The sequence below is a fragment of the Brachypodium distachyon genome, chromosome 2, assembly GCF_000005505.3.
Source record: "Brachypodium distachyon strain Bd21 chromosome 2, Brachypodium_distachyon_v3.0, whole genome shotgun sequence".
Classification (NCBI taxonomy): domain Eukaryota; kingdom Viridiplantae; phylum Streptophyta; class Magnoliopsida; order Poales; family Poaceae; genus Brachypodium; species Brachypodium distachyon.
The window spans coordinates 8,340,417-8,360,988 of NC_016132.3; the positions used below are offsets into that span (position 1 = coordinate 8,340,417).

The following is a 20,572-nucleotide window of genomic DNA, read 5'->3' on the forward strand; positions in this document are numbered from 1 at the left end:
TCCAGACCGTCTGTCCCCCAGAGGTGTCTTTACTTCTAGCTCTTGTTTTAGCCCTAGCTCCTGTCTAGTTTCTCGGTCCTTTGCGGCCTCTCTTTGTCTTTGCGCTTGGCATGTGTATATTCCAACCGTTAAGTAATGAATCGGCGCTGCCGTTTTCGTAAAAAAAAAAAAGCACAGCAAACGCAGCGTAACAATACCACCCAGCCCTTCGGAGTGACTGACCATTTGCAACCTGTGATATTTGAACGTGGGATTCACATTAACAAGGTACAACGTCATTCACCACACCCCCACTGTATCCTTTAAAGAGTTACAGGATCGGTTGCATGTTCAAACATTAGCAGCAACCGGAAACAGTTCCAACTAGTTAGGACAGAGTTCCAGTCGTGCTGCATTCAACAGCCAGCGCGGTGCAGAATGCAAGATATCCAGGTAGAGGCAAGTTTACTTCTTATTGTCGAACACAAACTACATATATATAACTATTGAGCTTAACACGCCAGATTCATTGGCTGCTAGATTCATCATGCTCTGGCTGCATCTGGTTCAGCACAAAAGCTCCTTCAAGGTTCTTATGGACCTCTGCTTTGATTTTCTCCTCCTTGGTCCCTCTCTTCAATTTCAGGAGGATGTCAAACTTGGCAAAGTCCTCGACAACCTGGCCACAAGAGAGTAGCAAATAGAACTTGAGCTAAACAGTATTACTCCCTCCGATCCAATTAATTTTCATAGCTTTGGTCTAGATACACATGTATCTAGACGCGTTTCAATGTGTAGATTCGCTCACTTTGGAGAGAAAAATGCGTCAATTAATTTGGATCGGAGGGCGTACTAAAGAAAATTACAGAGGGAGTTTAAGTGCAAGACCAATTAAAGCAAACAAACCTCTGCCTTAGCGCGAATGATTTCGAGAAGTTCATATGGGAAAAGGGAATTCGACCTCTCTTGGATTGATTTCACCGCATGACTTGCAGCCTCTTTGACTACAGGATCATGTACAGGCACATCACGCCATCCAGGCTCATGTTCACCTGGAATAGGGCTAGGTTAAATACGAGTGGTACCAGATCCAAATTACAGAAAACTAAATCATACAAGATCTAACATGTAACAAAGGTTCATGTCTACTATTATCATACATAACACAAGCAACATCTAATACTCAACAACATTCTAAGTTAATTATTGCCCATCAGGTCTCATCTTGTTCCCTTCTACAAGATTCAACCAGAAAAAAAAAAGATAACAGATCAGCAAGAGAATGAGCTGGTGTGCCCATATGATCCTACTTCAGAAGGTCGATGTAGAGTATTTTCTTAAGAAACAAGCAGTACTTCGAACATGTCTTTGCTCAAATAACATTTCTTCATCCGTACCTCTCCTTTGCTTACACATGGTTAAATGTCACAACCTGACATAATTCTCTAGTTGTTCAACAACCATATAGGCACTCAGAGAAACCTAACAAACATTTGGAACAATTTGAAACGTATACCAAGAGCCCGAGACTGTGTAAGCCAATGTAGCAACTTAGCATCCAGTAGGTAATCCAACGTTACTTCTAAAAGCATCCCGTGTGTCGTGTTATATGAGCAGCATGCCTCCAGTGTCCGACACTTGATAAGGAATTAGAGATGTTGTGTACAACTGATATAAACACTTACCAAGTTGAGCCAAATATTTAGAGTTATGTAAAGAGTCCCTGCTGATTACTTGGGACTTAAAGTGGCTTCCAAGATGTGCTGATGTCAACGTAACACTACTCAAACCTGATATGATAGTGAAATATCACCTAGCAGTAGGTTTACCACATCTCGTTAAGTTTGAATAGCAACTACAAGCAGGACAGGATCAAACACATTGGTCATATCGCTTGAGGGGGGGGGGGGGGGGGGGGGGAGAAAAGGTTATATGAGGTGATATCCAATCAGAATAGTAGGACTAGTTGGGTCCGCTGGAAATCTTGGCAGCTAGTAAGTGAGCTCAAATGTATAGTTGTAATCCTAATGTAATTAATTAACCCAAGTCAAGTAACCTATTTAAACTAAGGACTCAGACTTGCTAAGCAATTAAGAGGGGGGGAAATGTAAGAAAGGTCATTTGCAAATCACAACCTAAGGCGCTATATATAAAATCAAATCACCATGCCAACTTATGTTCATTTTGTTTAATTCAACAAGTCAATAGCACTTTGTTGACCCTGACATAGACGCAAAATTTAGGAATATGAGTAACTATACCCATATTTCGAGCTATCACGAACTCCGGCTTCAGAAATTGGTGACAGAGAAAGCCATTCTCATGTACTCCTACGCTGTAATAAGACTTATGTGGACCGTGGACGGGGACCAGTTCGATGGATAAGCCCAGAAATCCCAAATACTTGAGCAAGAGGCAACAATTTCCCGTGCTAGAACACGAGACCAAACTATCGCCCCCCACCCCAATTCGGTGATCTAGAACATTAATTGTTGAACCAAACAATCTGAATGAATACATGGATTCCAATTCGATAGGGGGATATAGCAAATACTATGCAATAGGCATTTCTACACACACCTACCTCGCAGATCAAATCAACCGAAGCATACCTTTCTTGGCGCCGAGATCGGAGGTGGTGAAGGAGGTGGCGTCCCCGGTGTGGCGGAACTCCTGCAGCTCCTTGAAGTCGAGCCACGGCTTGACCCAGACCTTGGCCTCATACACCTTCTTCCGCCCGGCTTCGATGGCCTCGAGCGTGAGGTGGTGCAGCGTGCCGGCCACCGTTTGCTCCTTGGCCTCCACAACCCGCACGAACTCCAGCAGCGCGTTCTGCAGCAGGAGCGTCACACCGTGCGGGGAGTACGCACGCGCAAAACCTCACAAATCAGAACCCCAATCGATCGCGACAGTTCATCACAGTAGCAGAGAGAAGGCAGACCACCCGAGTGGTGGTGGGGGGGGGGGGGGGGGGGTCACCTCGCGCTTGTTGTGCTCGTCGACGGCGAATCGGGCGAGGCCGTCGGTCTCCAAGCTGTTGGCGGCGGCGGGGCTCTCGCGCTTGCCGCCGAGGACGTGGCTGGCCATGGCTCCGATCGCGAGAGAGGCGGAGCCGACGAGGACGAGGGCTAGGGCGGCGAAGAGGGCACCGGGAGCGGGGAAGAAGGGTCGAGTCGCGGCAACGCGCATGCTCTACTGGTTTCTTTGCGGTTTTGCTTTCGCTTCGAACCTGTGCGTGTGGGTGGGGTTTTTAGATTCTACGGCAAGGAACGGAAGCAAGCAACGAAGGAGACGTGGAGTCAGGCCGGGGTCTCGCCGTTTCGGAAGTCAAGCGTCTCAGAGAGCGCTTGCGAGACGTGTCGGGACCGACGGGACGCGTGGAGGACTGGAGGTAGACGCGCGATCCACGGATGGACGGTTGGTGTGCGTTGCTTAGGATTTTATTTTTTTTGGGAGGGCGTTGCTTAGGATGTAAGCGAGGGGCTTCCCCTGATGGGCGGGGTTACCAGGCCTAATTTCCTGTTGGGCCTAATTCTCCTGATAAGAGTACTTAGTTGTGGATTGGACTTCCCTCAAAATAGAAAAGTGTGGATTGGACAGAAGATCGAGAACTCAGACGGCCTGAGAAATTTTATGGGCTGGGCTGGGCCGGTAGGGCCTGCGTCAGAGGAAATCATTTGGGTTTCTAAAGAGGAAACACTCACCACCGTCTTCGAGAAAGCTGCAATCTCCAGCAGTTCCTCTCGTCTCTCACGGCCGATCTGTCATTGAGAGACGAGAAGAACAATGGATCAACACCTGTTATCTAATTTGGTACCTTCTTTTGTTAGGTTTGTGTGTTCTTTTCGGTGGCGTCTTGGTGATGGAGACGCCGTTGTTTAGAAGATTGCTGTCTTGACTCTTTCCTCTTCCGGATGTAGGTGTTGCACCTTATGTCATAGAGTCGGTGATTCTCACGACATGTCTTTTCGTGTTTTTGGTCTTTTTTCTTATTTATTCGTCGATGGAGAAACAATTCTACGACTTGTCTTGCAAGGGTTATGACCCCGGGCACGATGCGTTCAATGATTTTAGATTTTTACCGTTTGAGGTGGGCGACTCATGCGGCTTTTCAAAACCTATGAGGTTAGTTTAACTTGTGCAAGCATGGTATTCTATTAAGATGCGAAGGCTGGATCAAAAGAAATTTACTTCGAGTACTTTGTTTTATGAATCAATAAAGTTTCGCTCAAAACAATTTGGGTTTCTAAAGAAAGGAAAAGAGAGAGAAAAACTCATGTGGTTTTTTTTTCGAGAAAAAAGCTCATGTGGGTTAATCACCTGATCATGATCCGGAGAATTTATGTTGTCGAGATCCAGTCCTCACGTCAGCCATCATCTGCCGCCTCCATGTACGTCCAGACGTTCACGTGCTGCAGAAACGATAATTACCTACCCCGACAAGCACTGACGACAACACACGGGAATTGAAGTACGGAGTAGTGCGTACTGAACCCCAGACCCAGACGGACCTCTGCGAAATCGATCCAAAAGACCAAAACGCCTTCGCGAGCATAAATTTCGAGCTGCAAAGAGCGCCGTGCTAATTCCAAGATGTTTAGGTTTGCATGCCAGCCGTCTTGTCAGCACGTACGACAAGCTGGATCGATCGGGTGCGATTAAGCTGGGGACAATTAACGAAAGGTCAATGCTGTGTCATCTATACCTGTGGGTACCTAGCTGACGCACTGCCTGACAACTGACTGAACTCTACCGAGAAATCTCAGGCCCCGTTTGCAATTAACGTTTCGACCAGTCTTACAGGAAGTCTCAGTATTAACACGGAAATAGTACGTACAGGAATTTCCAAGTGATCTGTTGCTCCACCAGGTCGAATCTCAGGCCCCGTTTGCAATAAACGAGGCCTGTCGTTTGTTATTCTCGCTAACCAGCTTGTGCCCCAATCGATCTCAGCCACGTTCAATTGTTCTCTTTTTTGTTTTATTTACTCACCAATCCTACGCGACGAACTCTGTTTTATCTTCCTCGGATTCCTTGATCCGGCCAGATAATGCAAAGTCTATATATAGAGCTCGACCGTGTTATATAGTGTTTGGTATTTCCTGTTCGATCCATGATATCACGTACAGTAGAATCTCTCTCTGTCTCGACAGCACGTATGTCCCCCTGCACATGTTTCTCCGCCACATGCATGATCCCTCACTGATATATAACCCTCTTCAATCAAACCACTAACCATGCATACACAGTCTGAACTCTAAAGTGTGTAACGAGAAATCACGCAGTAACAGTCAGTATACTTAATCATGGAAAGGACAGCAGTTCAGGAACTAATGTCTAGTCCTATGGCGACCTGGAGTTATACTACCTAATCCGAGCTTAAAATAATTGCAAGTCCTGACTAATCAGTGGAATTATAATCCTGGACTAGTGTCGACCCGTACATTTAGCACGACGGCCACGGCATGACAGTTACAGCTCGATCGATAGATCGCGGCCTTAACTACAAGTCTACAGGTGGTCGAACACATGCATGCACCGATGCACGCCGCACCTAAGGGTCCAAACCAACTTGCGTGTGTTCAAGCCACGCAATCTCACATCAACTTTATCAGGGTACAGCTAACTAATGCAACTAATGCAAGTTGGTTAAGTAGTGACGAGAAGTGCTGTCTGGTCCATTATGCAGAGTTAGGATATGGTTTGGATGACAGGCCCATTAGTCAAACATGCCAGCTAGATTGAGCTAGCCACTCCTTGACCCCCGATCGAACGCCTAGATAAGCTACGAACTTGAACAAGCCGCGGTGCACGAATGCAATGAATTTATTCCAAACGAAGCACCATCACCGTGCATACATCTACTTGAGAAGCGGTGAATCCTCAGAGAAGGACACACCTCTCTCTCCTGGTCGCTCTAGATCCCATACGCGCCATTCCTGCTCGGCTTTGGCCTTTCGCCATGGAATTCATCCGCAATCATCGTACCCTCTGTCCCCACACGTCAAACGGAAAGCCCGGCACAGCACAGCTTTATTATCCTCGCTTTCCTCCGTGCTTGCTTAAAAACGGGCACCCGGACCCCCGGCCGTCCATCATTAAGCAAACAGATGTTTATTACGGAACAGAGGAAATAAAAACAGGCCACGAGTCCATTCGGAACACAAACGCCGGAGACGCGCATGCCCCTGGACTGGATCCCACCGGAAACGAGCTGAACACGCGACGACGGCGGTCCACTCCCACGAGGCCACGACTCCCGTGGACTGTGGTTTCTTTCAGCCGGTTTTAGGGGAGGGCGCCGCTGCGAAAAGGGCAGAGCAGATTCGGGCGAATCCCGCCGGGAGATCGAACAACTTCGCCCGAGCTCGAAACCCACGCGGCGTCCGTGGGTGAGCATGTCGGTCGGGCGAAATGGTAAACAAACTGCATCTCGGGGGCATTTTGCCGCCGCCCACCCGTCCCGCTCGGGAAAGGATTGCCTCGGTCTCCACCGTGCACGGTGAGCCGACCAGATCGGTCCAGACCAGACAGGGGTCAAAACGGACGCCCGCCCCGTCCCGTCCTGCTCGTGGTCGCCTGCAGCTAGCAGGGTTGTGTACAAAGTACAAAAAATACATACGTTTCGAAAAGAAAAAGAGTACTACTGTACAAGAAAGCACCGCTAGCTGCTGAATCTCCGTATTAAACTAGATGTGATCATGTAAGCGTATTTGGGAGGGAAAAGGACTGCATTCGCAGCGCTGAACATGGAAAAGACCACCTAACTCGCGCGCGCCTTTGGGCACATGCGCCCTTTGCCCCACATGCGGCACGGCATCCATGTGTTTGTGTGTACTTCTCCGCTGCTTTGCCTGTGCGTGCTCCCATACCATGCATCCCCGGCTCCTGTTCCTCTCCGGCGTCCCGTGGGCGTCGGTCTCGCTTGAAATGAGATCGTGAGCAACAGCCCGTGTATTCATGTGACTTGCCGACTGGTCTACAGGGTCCGCTGCGGCCATTAGCCATGTTCGTTATCACCACGTTAAATCGATCATATACGGTGGAGTAGAATTTTCGTTCTTGCAAGCTTCGGGATGTGTGGGAGTCCTGAGAAGTGTGAGAAGTGGTGACCAAAATGATTCCAGAACAGCGGCACGCATGAGCGGAGCGGAATGGAACAGAACCCATATCGGGCCCGTTACTGTTCAGAATCGTGGCGTGTGGGGATGGCCCCCCGATAGGGACGACGGATCACGATGCCGCGGTCGATAGCTTCCAAAACCCGAAAAATCGTAAAAACAAACCGCGCCGCGCAACTTGTAGTATCACACAGCTAGCGCGCAAGCTGGTGCCCGCCGTGGCAAACTGACATCCGACGACATGACGGCCTCCTCCCTCCTTGGTTGCTTTCTCCAACCCGCTGGAAGCACGGGACACACGCGCTCGGTCGCCGAGCCTATAAAACGCAGCGCCCAGCCACCACCCTTAAATGGTACTGTCATCACAAAACACAAACACAGAGCATCCTCCTTGGCTCCTTCTCTCTCACTCACTCCCTCGGTTCCCCATCCCGGCTTCTCTGAAGACCGGTGCTGCTCTGAAACTGGAGAGTTAAGAAGAGAGAGAGAGATGGGGAGGCAGCAGCAATCAGTGTGCGGAGGAGCAGGGTGGTGGTGGCGAGCAGTGGCGTGGTGGGGGGCCGTGGTCCTCGGCCATTTAGTGAGCCATGGCAGGGCCGGGCTCCTGGACACCAACCCGGGCCTGGCCTATAACTTCTACCGGACGTCGTGCCCCAACGCCGAGTCCATCGTCCAGAGAGTCACCTGGGCGCAGGTCGCCGCCAACCAAGCCCTCCCCGGCAGGCTCCTCCGCCTCCACTTCCACGACTGCTTCGTCAAGGTCTGTCCGTTAAGCTCGCCTTTCAGTTTCTGTCTTTTTCTTGCTATTACGGGTAGTGTCTGGGTGGTGGGCTCTGCTCCAGCTCTTGCGTTGATTGAACGAACCTTTCCCCTTTCCGTCGGCAACGGTGTTCCAGCCGGCCGACGGGGATGTCTTTCTTCTCCCGGCAAGGAATTAACTACGGGTTCCATTTCTAGCTAGCTACATTGATGCTCGAATCTTGATAGCCTGCCTCCTCGCCGGTCTAATTAAACTTGCACGGCATACGGGGGTCGCCTTTCTGCTTCCGGTGAAGTGAACTGGAGCAGATTTTTACCGCTTGGGGGAGGCTAGTTTTTATCGGTGCTCAAGCAGAAACGGATAACATATCTGTCACTCACTCACTCGGTCATCCGTTCACTGAATTGAGAGTCCCTTTATGCGTACGTAAGCATTACGGCACCTTTCCGCCCGTATCGCGCAAGCTGTACGCGGTAGCGACACACCCAAGCAAGCAAGCAAACAAAACTGAAAAAAAGTAAAGCTAGAGCAGTACAAAGGGGAGCAAAGCGAATCTTGGCATATTTTCCGTGCGCGGTGCGGCCAATGCTTCGCCGCTCACATGCGCGCCGAGCCGAGCGAGCACTCGCACACCCAGCTGATGGATGGCTGCTCTGCCGCGCCGGTACGGTACGGCGGCCACAGCCCACAGCAGCAGCAGCTTTATTAATTTGGCCTCTTGCGCGGGCGGCGATTGCGCCGAAATTTGAAATTTCAAACCCCGAAAAATCTGCTTGCGGTGGTTGGTGGCTGACAGCTGATTGTGTTCCCGTGCTGCAGGGGTGTGACGCGTCGATCCTGCTGGACACGGCGGGGAGCGAGAAGACGGCGGGGCCGAACCTCTCCGTGGGCGGCTACGAGGTGATCGACGCCGTGAAGGCGCAGCTCGAGCAAGCCTGCCCGGGCGTCGTCTCCTGCGCCGACGTGGTCGCGCTCGCGGCCCGCGACGCCGTCTCGTACCAGTTCAAGGCGTCTCTCTGGCAGGTGGAAACCGGCCGGAGAGACGGGCCCGTCTCTTCCGCGGGCAACACGGGCTCCCTCCCTTCCCCGTCCGCGGGCTTCGGGGGCCTCGTGCAGAGCTTCGCCGCCAAGGGGCTCGACGTGGGCGACCTCGTGGCGCTCTCGGGCGCGCACACCATCGGCAAGGCCAGCTGCTCCAGCGTCACGCCCCGGCTGTACAACGGCAACGCCACCACCGTCGACCCGCTGCTGGATTCCGCCTACGCCAAGAGGCTCATCACCTCGTGCCCGAACCCGAACCTGACGCCGGCCTCGCCGCCGCCGGCGTCCACGGTGGATTTGGACGCCGCCACGCCGTTCAAGTTCGACGGCACGTACTACAGCAACCTGCTGAACAAGCAGGGGGTGCTCGCCTCTGACGCCGCGCTCACGCAGAACGCCGCCGCGGCCGCCATGGTCGCCAACCTCACCAACTCCATCAATTTCTACGCCGCCTTCGCCATGTCCATGAAGAAGATGGGCCGCGTCGACGTGCTCACCCTCAAGAACGGACAGGGGAAGATCAGGACGCAGTGCCGTGTGCCGTGATAGTCACAGATTCTTTTTTTTTCTTGGCGCTCGTTTTTTTTTCCTTCTCTCTCTTCTTGTTCCGGGCGCGGATCAAATATATTGTGCGCCGTGATTAAGTTCCCAATATATCTTATATTGGTTTTGTTGAGTCCGAGCTGTAATACTGTCCACCGATGGCTTCCGTTGCATACCTCTTGCAGATATCCTTCTTTTGTTTTTGAAGGGGACTACGGCTGGCCAAGACCAGCATGATATAATTGGTTTTGGTCAAAAGGACGTCTATTTCAGGCAGAGAGGGAAATGGATCATCATTATGCTACCTCACGAATCTACTTAGTTCGATCGGATGAACTAAAATTATAAAGTCACGTTATTTTTTGAAAACTAGTTTGTCTGATATAGAAAGAGTTGGAAGGTACCATTTGGTTCTCTACTTTCAGGAGACATTTTCTCATTTGGTAGTTTCGATCGAATGAACTAAAATTCCATAGATGGTTAACCATTTGCATCTCTACTTTCAGGAGATATATTATCTCTGCAATAAAAAACCCCAATGATTTTGCAATGAAAACACTGAATTTGTATGCGCAAGCTATCATCAGTAGAACGACAACTAAACATCCCCTTCATGGCCAGTTCGGTTCCACACTTTCCGGTCGGGATTGACAGAAAAACATGGAAATTTAGTTCAGTTTCAACAGAATCCCTCTCAACCAGTGGCGGAGCTAGCCGATCATTGGAGCCTGGGCAAGATATCTTTCTAAACTGAAGTTTGCCCATATAATTTGCTACTAATATAATCAGGTTGCTTCCTTTAGCTAAGTAAGGTTCAATTAGAGGAGTCTGGGCAATTGCCTGGGCTGGCCAGGCGCTAGCTCCGCCCATGCTCTCAATCCCTGCAAGGATCGCTCGGAACGAACAGGGCCTCCGGGGATACAATATTATCTCTATCTCAAATATAAGGTGTTTCGATACATTGGTCTATCAAAATGCCCTCATTACATCCACCAAAACGTATTGTGTTTAAAAACAGAGGTAATACTACTACTTAGTTGGTTGACTGCGCTGACGGTCATGGTCCAGCCTGGTGTTGAAAGACATAACTTCTACCCGAGATAACTTCTGACGTGATATTCATTTGTCAAAGACTTTCTCCGGTTTGTTCCATATGCAAGCCTCTCGTTACAGTAAACTTCCACGTACATATTCGTCATATTCTTTATCTCTGGATGTGTTTGGAAATTATTATCTCTTTTTAGTTGTCTTTTCATGCTAAAAATATTTTTGTTAATGCAACTGGAATGTTAGTAAACTTTGTACACTTTAGTAACAAGTGACTATTCAACAAGTCTTTATTCCGTGTCATTTTGCACGCATCTCCTGGTTTGCGGTCTACATGGCTCTATCCTTATGAATTCAATATCACATACTCCATGTTTTTGATTCGCTTGCGAGTGCCCCCATGCACTTAAGATCACATTTTGGTTGGTGCTGGTGCTTTCTGTTTGTCCATTTAGATATGTCGTAGTGATGTTGTTTTCTACAAGAATAAGATTTGTAATCCCTACGATCTACTTCCTTCGATACATAATAAGTGTTTTAGATTTTGTACTGACTTAGTACAAAATTATACTAAATCAAAGACACTTATTATAGATCGGATGGATTAAAATTTTATATGAATATATTGCTCTAACATCACTTACAAATACAATATGTCAGCTCTTACAAACAGCAAAACTGCCAACCATGACTCAAGTTCTAATTTTTTGTAGTACTAATCTAATACTCCCTACGTTCCGGTATATGGACCCTTCACGCATCCCTAAGTTGAAGATCTAACCAATGTAACATGAGTTTTATATCACAAAAATTATACGGTTAGAAACTTCAGATGTTTTATTTTCTAATTTTGTAATTTTGTGATATAATAATTATGTTACATTAGTTATATTTTCAACCTAAAGATGCGGTAGGGGCCTTATACCGGAACGGAGTGAGTATCATGTGCACAAATGACACAGCTATATCACTAATTTGATGTTTTTCAAATAATACAGCAACACAAGCCGAAAACTAAACATAACTTAACTAGATATGTTCCCCCTGTGCAATCACGTCTAAAAAGAAAGCAAATGGTTTTGTCAATTTTTCTGCTCGCCCTGATGTCTCTTCGATTCAGGGAAACCAACAGCTAGTGAGTGAGCACGAACATGACAAGTACTTCCAATGTGATCTATTTGCGATCTTCGAGATGGCATGCGGTGCACCACTAGCACTAATCCCACCACTAATCGTCCAATCTGATCCCACGATGGGCTACCTCTGAACCCCACTTTGGCACGATTAACGAGTAAGCAGAGGATGTCGCTGTTGCCTTTAGTAAGCGCCTCTTTCCCCGGCCGCGCTTAATTTGAACGAGCACTGGTATAGTAAGCACGTTCTATTCAGGAGGACTTTCTATTGTTTTTTTTTACGATACACAAGATTTCGTGGCACAGTTAACTTGGGTTGGGTGTTTTATCCACAAATATATATGTTGTAGTAAAATAAATCTCTATCTGGATCGGACCGTAAATCTTACGTGGCGACGATTGGGTCAACATTTCCCAAACACGAGTCAAGACGCCCACGTGGCACGGTCAATCCTACGTGGCAAAAGAAGACAAGTCAACAAATCAAGCCTCTCATGCCTTGATCAAAGGATCAAATGAGATAGAGCAGGGGACAAGAAAAGTGTGAGGAATGGGCCCTTAGTCCATGATGGACCATGGACCAAGCTCCACTTTTTTCACATGGTGCACACAAAAGGTATGGACCAAAAAGCTACTTTTAATATTTTGCCCCCGTTTTTCTCTCCCCCAAGGGTAGTCATGGTGTTTTGTCATGGACCCCTAAGATATAAATACCTCCCATGGGAAAATGTGCCATTCACTCTCGCTTGAATAAACTCAAGGGGAGAGGGCTCTAGTTTCGGGATCTCGGAAACCCTCGTTCGGTCCGAGCCCGAAGGAGAGGAAATCGGATTAGAGTCTTAAGGATATCTCGACCTCGCTATTTGGGAAGCCTCGTTCGGCCCAAGTACGAGGCGGCCCCTTTCGACCTCTCGCTAAGTGATTCGGGGAGTCTCGATCGACCCGAATGCTTTGGCTAACGACCCCCTTGAAACTTCTCATAACATAAGACTAAGTCGCACCCGCAGGGTCGACCGAACCTATTTAAAAAATATCGATGTGTCAACTTGTCCAAGTATACGGCGACCTTCGCTATAAGGCCGGCGTACACGCCCTACTTTTATACTCATACTTGTGCCACCGAGCTTTGGCACTCTTTACTCTAATTGTTGTCGAGAACAATAACAATATAAATAAAAAATAGTTATAATTCATCATAAGAATTATATCGTGCACGGTACATTTCTCTTTTTGAGTGGTTGTTTATCGGTCGAATTAGTATAATATGGTGATTTTTATTCTCTTTGTACCAAAATGAATCTCAATTATTAGATTAAATGGTTTTTACATCAACTTAAAAATAGTTAGTTCCTAATCATCAAAAAATAAGAATATTTTTTCTAGATTTTTTTCCTATTCTTTTTTGAAGAAGAACTTCCACAGAACAAAAAATCTTGTTACGACTACTTTGCTTTTCCGGTCATCTCCTTTTGTCACCAATTTTTATAGACTCTCCAATTATGTATGCATGCCGGGTGCACCATTAATCTCACCACGGTCCCATCACCATGGGCTGCCTCTGAATCCACTTTGTTGGCAGGACGAACGACCAGGCAGAGGATGTCGTTGTTGTCTGTGCGTAATCGATGCTCGTCATTCTCTTGTGATGCAGTTACGTTTAATTTGAATGCGATTTTGAGGACAGCAAACAAGAATACCATATTTGAAGCCATCCAGTAGAAATTTACTCTTATAAAAGAAACCAATCGGTGGCGGCGATCCGTCAACTCTTTTTGTTGTAAAGAAAAATCTTTACATCTTTCTGTTATCACAAAAAAAAACTCTCCCTCTCTTTCTAATGCAAATAATTAAATTATTTGTTCCGTTATCATTTGATAGCGGAACCCGGACATATTTTGTTCGAATAGAGAAAAAGAAAACTAAACCTTGACATGTGGGTAATGTTTGTCATCATAATTGGAATAAGATATACAATGGCACTAATATGTAATGATTTTAGTTTAACTTAGTGAGTAATCTAATTTGTTGTATCCGTAACGACGCATGGTTATTTAGCCAGTATATCCAAAATTGCAATCCATGGCCATTTTTTAGCCATCTGCCAATCCTATGATGGTATGAGTCGTCACCTTACCCGACCATTATATATCCAGACTCGGGGATGAGTACAAGTAGCTATCGAGTATTGGCTTCGGAGCCCAAGAGTTCCAGCGTGCTTCCAATGTCAGCAATGCTGCGTTCACAAGCCAAACTGTTTTTGGCAGGTTCGATGAGCAGGCACTCGTCGGCTCGTCGCCAATCAGCGCTCAATCACACAACCAGCTCAAACTGAAAGGGAGTTGGCAATGCACTGTCACATTCTTTCTGCACGACAAATCTTTTTTTGATAAAGCTGCAAGACAAATCTATACTCCCCGTTTGAATTTTTAAGCTCCACGGAAGGAGCGGAGTCCGAGGAGGAATGTTTCGAAGAAAACAAAGAAAGGTAAAAAAAAAAAGGTGGAGCAAGATAAAGGTCTTTGAGGCGCAGCAGGGGATTGATGATGATTCACAATCACAAGCGATCGAAAATTTTGAAATAGTAGCTGCTGCTATACGTAACAGTCTGTATCCTGTCCTGGTCACCCTCAGGCTTCCGCTTTCCCTGTCTCTTGCAGGAAGATGCATATGCAACGCAGGGCAGATTCCCCCTCCTCTTCCGGTCTTCCCCTCTGCAGCCTGCACTCCATTTTCTCGGGCCACGAGTGATTACTGACCGATCGTTGGCCGACAGCTCGAAATGGGTTCCGCAGCTTGATCCGGACCCGGTTCGCTCTGCACGACAAGCCCCTTTTTTCAGTTTTTGTGTACGCCAAGGTATGGCCCGTTCTCCGCGTCCAATCAACCAAAGCCTCATTAGCTGTGTTGGCTGGCCGAATAGCTGGAGTGCCTGTGTACCATGATATACCGGCCCCATGAAACGATCGACCGGTAACGTGCATGCATGTTGTTTGCTGAAGACGGGCAATGATATACGGCCCGTGACTCGATCGAGAACATGACCAATGTGCGCGTGCATCCCATGTTCCCGTAGCTGGATTTCCTGCCTGAATCCACCGGCCTTGAGATGAGACAACAGCGACCTTGTCCTGGCCGTTGTTTCGATTAGGCTATGCATATAAAAAATGATGAGATCTGGTTGATCTGGGTGGCCACTTAAGTTTTCGTGTCGTCCCCATCGGGCACTTAAGTTTGGCCATTGATGGAAGTGAACCCGGCCACAAGCAAAGTTGCAAGCATGCACGGGGAGTCCCTTTCGCCAGGTTGGAAGCCATTCTTGTGTATATCCGCGACTTGGACTGTGTGTGCTTGCTTCGAGGTCGCGCACCGGTCGCACTCGGCGGAAACATGAAGGTACATGGGTGCGTTTATGCACGCTGGCTGGCGATCGACGGGGGCAGGAGTTTAGCCTAGCTGCGACTGCGTGCTCGTCGCTGTTTGCGATAATAATAAACTGGGAAGCTTCAATCAGTCGGGCTCGGAGCCGGTTTTTTGTCGCGGCTGGGTGGGCGGATGGTGATGGGTACCGGTAATGGGCGCTACGAGACGTTTGGACGATGGTGTGCCGGCGAACAGGACGAGTGATACTGGTATGGAAATTAGGGTAGCATCGGTCTCAGCATGTTGCTAGATCTGTATGCTCCCATACGTATACGGCGAATTTACCTGGATAGGAACCAACGTAAAAAAGAACGGTTTTGCTAGATCTCGTCGTCACATTAGCCATCGATCTGATCGGTTTTTTGTTCGAGCGAATAATTCTGGCCCGTTTTATTTGTTTGAGGGAATCGTTCCGATCCGTTTTGGCGTGAAAGCTGGGCTGGTTGTAGTCGGTCGTGGTGTTGATGGTGGGCTGGGCAGCTTTTTTCCAATATCTTGTTTGTGTCATGAGCTGTTTGATCTAATTAACGAGAGAAAGGCTGGCATATTCCAGCGATTTTTCTGGTAGATGTTATATGCTGTGGGCTTGTGTTCCTGGATGGCCTTTGCTTTCGAATATCGGGCTTGTCTTGCTTGGCCCATTTTTAGGCTTTTCTGTTTTTGGACGTGCGATTTTTTTTTCCGTTTGACTTGTTTTTAGCTTTTGCGTTGTCTCAACAAGAGAAGAGATGAACCGAGTGATAAGAAGTACTAGTTGTTAAGTGCCTGTGCGTTGCTACGGACTAACAGAGAAAATTATAAGGTCATCAATTAAAGGTTTTTTTTCTTGCAAATGCGTGCCAAGCAAAACACATTACCACATCGCATGAAATCCCTAGTTTTTTTCTTCTTTCTCGGCTAAACTTTAAGAAGTTTGATTTAACACAAAGTTAGAACTTCTTACATTTAGAAACGAAGATAGTATTCAACAAGCTCATTCAATATCTTGTAAACAAAATAAGAGAAACTATATGCAGAGGATGTATGTCTACATCAAGATTGAAAATGTTGCTTCACCACAGGAACTTTATGAACTCTTATTAAAAAGGCATTTGTCATACGCTGGGAGACACCTTTGAGGCTTCGGCCATAGGATCAGTAACCTTCTAAGTCTAAGAACCTTCTCGAGTTCAATAAACTGAATCAGCAGGAATGTATATTTTGCTATGTATATTCTGCCTCCAGGTAACTATAGCGATACACAAACATTTATACATTTCGATCAAATGTGTTTGAAGCTAGCCTCTCCTTCCATGCATCCGGTTTAGCAACCTGAAAAAAGGCAAGAGTTGTAAAAATTTACATCTCAGGCTAAGAACTTAAGATGCCAAGCAGAAGTTCAGACTTCGATCTTTCAGTTTGGACCAACAGTACATAGAATTGAAAAAAATGAAGCATTAAAAGAATTCCATAGCCTGACCAAACTGTTCACAATTCATATTGTAGCATTATTGCTTGATTAAATCTAATCAGAAGGGTCACTGGGTCAGGCATTTAAAAATGTAGAAACATCCATGTCAGCTAAATCATAGATAAGGACAGCCCGATGCTCATATACTTTGTCGAGTCATCTTACACACTACAACACTAACCAGAGATACATTGTCCCTTTGTATTAGAAACTGGGAGTACCAAAAAACGAAGGTGAATAGAAATATGCCATACGAAAGGAAGTAACTGGCAGCGCAGGCGTAGTGCACAAGAGTAAGAAGAGAACACATGAAATTGCAATCAAGTATGTGAACTGGCTGACGATACCTTACAACAATGGCCCCATGAAACACCTTATTCTCTAAATAGTGGTTTGCTAGCAGTATACGTGATGTCATCAAATACGCAGGTACCGGCTGCATCAGTAGCTGCGCCTACAGAAAATTATCGATTTGTTTGAGATCTACAAGATTAGAACTTTGTTCTAGCTCTATAGGAGAAACCCATATCAGTTTTAGACATCAGTGTTAGATAAGGAAAAAAATAACAGTGCAGAGCAGTAAAGAGAGACAAATCGCCTACCAGGATTCATGTGCATCTGCAAAAGGCAGTAAAGCAGAAGGAAAAGAAAACGCTTATTTACCTTGTTGACCAACAGTTTTTTTTTACTGCTATTATATATTGGAACCAGGGTAAGAGTACAATATGTAGATGCAAGGTTCTCAGTTTCTACCCTTCTTTTAGCTCTTCCGATTCCCATGTAACTGAAATTAGCTACGGCAAGTTTGTACAATGAAAAATGTTCTTACCTTGCAACTGAAATTAGCCCTTCCAATTCCACCATGGGAAATGAAAAATCAGATAGGTATGATAATCCATAACCCATATCAGTTCTACAAATTAAATTAGCTTACCTTAATTTGGAAGCCCATCTTTCCTGGACGCAGATAGGACAAATGTTCTTTCTTGTCATGATCATAATTGAATAAGGTACTAACCTTCACAACAACAGAGTTTACAGGTCAGAAGTTGTACCTTCATACATGATACGTAACATTGAAGTGATTACTTACTGAGACACAATAGCACCCGTCCCCTGCATTGTGAATCGCTCTTTTTCTATCTAGGATATGCTAATCACAAAGTAGAACAAGCTTAAAGAAATTAAGATATCAATGCTTGCTAGATGTTGTTACACCTAATTCACCCCAAACTCTGGCACAATCCAAATTCCTCAGTTCAAAATTGTTCTAAAATTGTCTACAGTTGGGTAGATCATCTCAACAGAGGGTAGTAATGAGAAGGCATGATCAGTATAAAGTGGATTAAGGAATCATATTGCGCGACGGTGGCGGAGGAGAGGAACGGCGACAGTGGTCGTCAGGCTTACCCGCGGAGGCGAATTGGCGCTCGAAACACCCCCTTTGAAAATCTTGGAGCGCTTGTCAAACAAAAAATGTGAATGATGCATGTGTGATACAAATACCCGTATACAATGAAATGTGGAGCACTTGCAAATTGACTGATTGATCCAGCATTGCACGTGTGATAATCAGTGCCAAGGAGAATCTATAAAACAACTGGAGGTAGCTAATCCTGCACAATAAAACTGCAAGCTTCTTCCCGTGCATAGACAGTACAATACCTCGCATGGTGGGCAGTGGCCTTCTTGGGCAAGCTCAATGTGACTGCACTCTGGATTTCCCTACAAGCAAACCAGAAATGTAACCCTCTTTTAGACTGGCTATGACCAATTCACTGAACCACATGTCATGAAAAAGAACATTTTTTCATAAAGCTTGTAGGTCCATACGATATTTTTCAAACCTGCCTGAAAGAAAGGGGCTTATCCCTGAATCCTAAATCAGATTTCTACGTCATTCATTTTTTCTTCAAGTGCACTTATATATTACATAGTACGAATACCATAACTATAAGAACTGTGCGGTAAAAAATAATAATCAGGAATACTGTAATTCATGTAGACCTATAACTCAATTTTGAGGTGAGAATACCTCAATGCAAGAACGCATTAGATGAAATCATGATGCAACTGTCACACACTAAACTAAAGAATATGTAAGACCTCGACATCGGTGAAATTAAAATATGCATTAACAACATAGTGTAAGTATAATGTGTGATCAAGAAATTGAGAGGGTAAATCGTATACTACAAGCAAAAATAAGGCCGTTCTCTACTCTTTTTTTTCTGATGTCTTATATAATGTACTTCTCATCCACAACAGTTTGTAAGTTTCACTAATTAATTAATAAGGAAACTCACCAATGACGTCTTATATAATGTACTTCTCATCCACAGCAGTTTGCCGATACCCCTTGTTTCATTACAAGGGGCAGTTTTTGTAGGGCCTTGTACAGAGATATACCAGCACCTCAGATTGTATCTTTGCTGCTGAGACCATAATATGACCTGCCTGAAGCAAGAGCTAGTTAGAATTGACACACAAGAAACTCAGAAGCACACCTACCTAGCAAATCGACTAGATGCCCAATTTCCCCCTCAGCTTACGTGATTCATACACACGGGGCAGCTGGGGAGGCACGGCCCCTCAGCCTCCTCGTGCTCCCATGAGGCAGCATCGGAGCGACCAGTAGGATTCGGTGGTCGTGGCGGCGCGGCCACCTGCGGATGGCGGGGCTGCGGCGGTGGTGTGGGAGGGACAGCCACAGGGCTGCGGCGGCGCGCGAGGCCAGCGGCCTGCGAGGCGACGGGGCAGGAGGATTCCAGCACCGGCGACACGAGGACCACGAGACGAATCAGTAGGAAACAAGTAATACGCGAAGCGGCGAATCCCATGGATTTGAGGGAGAAACGAGAAAAAGAAGGAGAAGAAGATGGGTTTAGGGTTTGAGACCAGCGAGAGGACGCGCGGCGGCGGTCTGACAGCGGCTGAGGTGCGCGGACCGCGGCTGCGCGGTGGCGGCTGATGTGCGAATTATGGCGGCGCCGTCGGACGTAGCGGCGGCAGGACGCACGTGCCGGCCGCCTGGATCTCGATGCCGCCACCATCTCCTTATCCCGCGGCATCCGTGGTGGAGGGCGATGGCGGCGGCGTCCGCGGTGGAGCGCGGCATCATCGTCCGCGGCCTGTGGGGTAGGAGGGCGGCGTCGGCGCGGTGGACGGCGGCTCTATGTGGGCAGATGGAGCGGGCGAGCAGGCTGCGGCGAGGGAAGCGGGGAGATTTCTTTTCCTTTGCGTTTCTGCGAGAGTAGGAGAGGTGCAGCGGGTCGGGTGTTTGCCGGACTCCGACGTCGGAAGAGGAGGGCGGGCGAACTTACCCTGCAAGCGTACCACGGATGCAACTGCAAATTAAAGAAATAGTAAAGATTTATAAGGTGTGTTTTTTCTATTTTTCTTATGTCATCTAATAAATGTTTGAACTTTATATCTTTGTGCAATTCAACCATCACCAATTTGCAACTTGTGAGGATAATGTATTTGTCGATTGTGGATCTTCTCGTTGGGTTGTTTCTTGTTTTTTTTTCTTTAGAAACTCAATCAGTGATATGTCTATTCTCGTTGTTTTTCTTATCTATCATCTCTTTTTCTTTCTTCAAACTCAATCATATGTATGTTTATGTTGTTATCATTTTTGTCTTAGACGGTTGCAAAAATTCCAGACATAGTTGCACTTTACACCCGTGTATAACTTGATCATCACTAACATGCAACTTGATATAATACTTTTCCTTGTGGGCTACTTTTCTATGTTTGCTTTTCCGGATTTTCGAAGTATAAGTTGCATACGCTCAACGGCTGCTGCGCCTCCACGCTGGGGAGGAGGCGCAGACCTCACGCGTGAGCCACTTCACGGCGGCGTGAGACGTGAGAGCATACGCTCCCGAGTGGATGCAGGCGACGTCGCGAGGCTCCTGGAAGCCGGGCTTGTCGGTGTTGTCGTCGTTGTAGACACCCCCATGCTGCTCAGCGCGAGGCTTGTCGCGTCGCCGGGAAGGCCGGTCCTTGCTGCTGCGGGCCTAACCGCGACCCCCCGCGGGTTCTCCTTTGTCGCCGCCGGCTGCGCCCCGGCTTG

At 47.0% G+C, this 20,572-nt stretch overlaps 2 protein-coding genes across 3 annotated transcripts; one reads left to right on the plus strand and one right to left on the minus strand.

Moving 5' to 3' along the window:
- Positions 1 to 224: 224 nt before the first annotated feature.
- LOC100826431 (cysteine proteinase inhibitor 12) lies at positions 225 to 3,249 on the minus strand. Its single transcript, XM_014899240.2, has 4 exons — positions 2,959 to 3,249; positions 2,592 to 2,811; positions 886 to 1,031; positions 225 to 658 (listed from the first exon to the last, which is right to left on the minus strand). Exons 1-4 carry the CDS (start codon positions 3,166 to 3,168, stop codon positions 506 to 508), a joined length of 729 nt encoding a protein of 242 aa, XP_014754726.1. The 5' UTR covers positions 3,169 to 3,249; the 3' UTR covers positions 225 to 505.
- A 4,113-nt stretch (positions 3,250 to 7,362) lies between these two features.
- Positions 7,363 to 9,647, plus strand: LOC100822018 (peroxidase 24). Of its 2 annotated transcripts, none has more exons than XM_003566848.4 (2): positions 7,363 to 7,860; positions 8,680 to 9,647. In XM_003566848.4, exons 1-2 carry the CDS (start codon positions 7,591 to 7,593, stop codon positions 9,445 to 9,447), a joined length of 1,038 nt encoding a protein of 345 aa, XP_003566896.3. In that variant the 5' UTR covers positions 7,363 to 7,590; the 3' UTR covers positions 9,448 to 9,647. The 2 variants fall into 2 exon arrangements, with proteins under 2 accessions (XP_003566896.3, XP_024315901.1); XM_024460133.1 differs by lacking the exon at positions 7,363 to 7,860 and adding an exon at positions 7,867 to 8,529.
- Positions 9,648 to 20,572: the final 10,925 nt, after the last annotated feature.

Bases quoted from the DNA above. Each gene is read 5' to 3' on its own strand.
- LOC100826431 (XM_014899240.2), bottom strand. From the start codon at position 3,168: ATGCGCGTTGCCGCGACTCGACCCTTCTTCCCCGCTCCCGGTGCCCTC. The intron at 2,812-2,958 runs GTGACCCCCCCC...CTCCTGCTGCAG, and splicing joins ACGAGCACAACAAGCGCGAG to AACGCGCTGCTGGAGTTCGT. The intron at 659-885 runs GTTTGTTTGCTT...TCTTGTGGCCAG, and splicing joins TCATTCGCGCTAAGGCAGAG to GTTGTCGAGGACTTTGCCAA.
- LOC100822018 (XM_003566848.4), top strand. From the start codon at position 7,591: ATGGGGAGGCAGCAGCAATCAGTGTGCGGAGGAGCAGGGTGGTGGTGG. The intron at 7,861-8,679 runs GTCTGTCCGTTA...CCCGTGCTGCAG, and splicing joins TCCACGACTGCTTCGTCAAG to GGGTGTGACGCGTCGATCCT.